The sequence below is a fragment of the Portunus trituberculatus genome, chromosome 9 (genome assembly GCF_017591435.1).
Source record: "Portunus trituberculatus isolate SZX2019 chromosome 9, ASM1759143v1, whole genome shotgun sequence".
In the NCBI taxonomy this organism is placed as follows: domain Eukaryota; kingdom Metazoa; phylum Arthropoda; class Malacostraca; order Decapoda; family Portunidae; genus Portunus; species Portunus trituberculatus.
In genome coordinates this window covers 10,442,950-10,445,449 of record NC_059263.1, presented here as the reverse complement: position 1 = coordinate 10,445,449, position 2,500 = coordinate 10,442,950, and the positions used below count along the sequence as shown (strand labels likewise).

General features: G+C 53.1%; 1 protein-coding gene across 2 annotated transcripts in view; it reads left to right on the top strand.

Annotated features, from left to right (window-relative positions):
- The window catches only part of LOC123501380 (carbohydrate-responsive element-binding protein-like), an 88,229-nt gene that overhangs the window by 69,048 nt on the left and 16,681 nt on the right, over positions 1–2,500 (top strand). For both annotated transcript variants that reach the window (XM_045250192.1, XM_045250193.1), the window contains one exon: positions 1,284–1,804. In XM_045250192.1, coding sequence (XP_045106127.1) covers positions 1,284–1,804 — 521 coding nt within the window. The remainder of the gene's footprint in view (positions 1–1,283; positions 1,805–2,500) is intronic.

Sequence of the window (2,500 nt, the reverse complement as noted above, 5' to 3'; positions counted from 1 at the left end):
GCCCTCGTAAGTAGCAGTAACAGTAGCTCCTGGAGGGGGGAAAACAGGACAAAAGCTTTCCACTTACTTAGGCAAGGAACTACCACATATTACTACTACCACTACTACTGTTACTACTACTGCTACTGCTCTGCCACACTGGCCAGGGCTCGGCAAAGCGTGGGTCACACAGGGCTTGCAAAAACTGACGCCAAGAAAGGGAAGGGAAGGGAAAGGTTTGCTACAGGGACAGGGAAGATGTTTTTCTCCTCCTACTATACCTCCACCTTTCTCTCCATGCGGTCACCTAGGCAAGACATGCCTCAGCAATGCGGGAAACTCTGTCATTTTTCGTTACTGGGGTGGGAGTGGGACACAGACTTGGAAAAAAAAATTGCTGAGGTTCGCTGACCAATCTAATATCATTGCTTGGGGTTTTATCTTCATAATTAAGAGCGAGGCAGGGAATGAAGAAGATCGAATGCACAGTAAGACGAGGAATGTAATAAGAAAAGTAAGTTTTGTAATGAGAGTAAGTTTTATGATAAGAGTAAGTAAGTACAATCTTGAACCGAGGGCTTGCTAAGTTTTTCCCATACGTGAACTATTGATGGGACTTTCATGGCACTCGCTTGATGAACGAAACTGCAAACTTTACTAGTAGAGTGTTGCCTACAGGAATACCTACACACTTTGAAACACTGCCATACACACGCACACACACATGGCCGGCCAAATTTAGTTAACGCTTCCAAATCTGAGAAAATATAAGGTGCTCCATTAATCAAATCTTCGAAAAATCTTTATGTAAGTTCCTTTTTATCCATACAAACTCGTATTACATTCTAACACTACTACAACTGCTACTGCTATATCTTGCCACTTTTGTTTATCTTTCCATTAATTTAAATTGATATAATTACTACTGAAAAATGATATACACATAACATTATTATTATTATTAATTGTTATTATTATTACTATTATAATTAAGTGTGTGTGTGTGTGTGTGTGTGTGTGTGTGTGTGTGTGTGTGTGTGTGTGTGTGTGCGTGTGTGAGAGAGATGGTATTGCTTTTTAATGGTGATGGTGGTGCATGCAATGTGTGCAATGGTATGAATGGTGATGACATTGGTGCATTGCCTAGCGGAATGCTACACGCCATTGGGGTTATTGATGTGTGAGTGTAGTGGTTGCTGTGGTGATGACTGACTGACTGGTGGTGAGTGGTGATGACTTTGTGGTGACCGATAGTGGTAGTGGTGATGGTGGCGGTGCAAGTACATGGCGGCCTGGTGTTTCAGAGATGCTGGCTGTGCGTGGGGCCGGGCTGCCGTCTGTACCGGAGGAGGACATGCTGCCGGAGGTGGAGGGGGCCGCCCCGGACCTGCCCGTGGCCCCCTCCGCTCCGGTCACCACGGCCCCCACCACCACAGGGATGCTGTACTCCACCTCCCCGACCACCACTACCTTTCTGCCCTCCCCAACACACCACCAGCAGCAGCAGTACCGCCCCGCCATACACCACCACCAGCACCACCAGCAGGATGTGCAGCAGCAGCAGCAGGCGCGAGAGCCACAGCAGCAACCGCAGCAGCGGCAGCAGCAGCAGTTGGTACCGGTGCCCACACAGTCACCTCCTGTGTACCAGTCTGCCGTGCCCCTGCAGCAGCTGCCTCAGCCCTCCACGCCGCCCCACCAGCTGCAGCAGGCCCACACCCCGCCGCTGCCCCGCACCTTCCTGCGCAGCCAGAGCCAGCAGGAGCTGGGCGCGGGGCAGGCAGCGGCTGCGGCACCTCAGCACGATGCCTTCGCCGTGCCCCAGGTAAGGCACTCACTCTCAACACTGTTAGCTTCCTGCGTCACCGCCTCCGCCTTCGCCTCCCGCTGATAGTGGCTTTATTGTGGCTTAGCACCACCGCCGCCACTGACGGCGGCGGGGCGGGAGGGAGGGCGGCGGTGGCACAGGGCGTCTGGGATGGGATGGAAGGGCTGGCCGGATCTGCTGCTCACAGCCCGTGCTGCTGCTGCTGCTGTTCTGGAAGTCTGTGGGGGAAAGTGGTGAGTAGGAGCGTCAGCGGCAGACCCCGGGACAGCGGCAGCGACAGCAGCGTCAGGCAGGGGCGGCGGGCGGCACAGCGTCCTGCAACAGGCCTCCTCACACTCAACAATGGTAACTTTATCATGTGTCTAAACTGGTCGGCGGCTCATTCGATAAAATTCGTCTGTGGTGTGCCGAGTGGTATATATAGCTGAGGCGGAGGGGCGGGGCTTGACGCGGGGGGCGGGGGGATACAGTCAACCAGTCCCTCCCGCGGCGCTCACCCTCCCCGCTCCTGCCCCGCCACCCTTGCCCTGCCCCACTCCCCAATGCCCGGCTCTGTCAAGCTCCAGTTTCAAGATGCTTAACAAAACAAAAAACAAAAAAAAAAAGAAAAAAGAAAAAAAGAAAGGGGGAAAAAAAAGAAAAAGAAAAGAAAAGTGTAGGCAGTGGGTAGCGGCGGGGCGGGCGGGGCGGGGC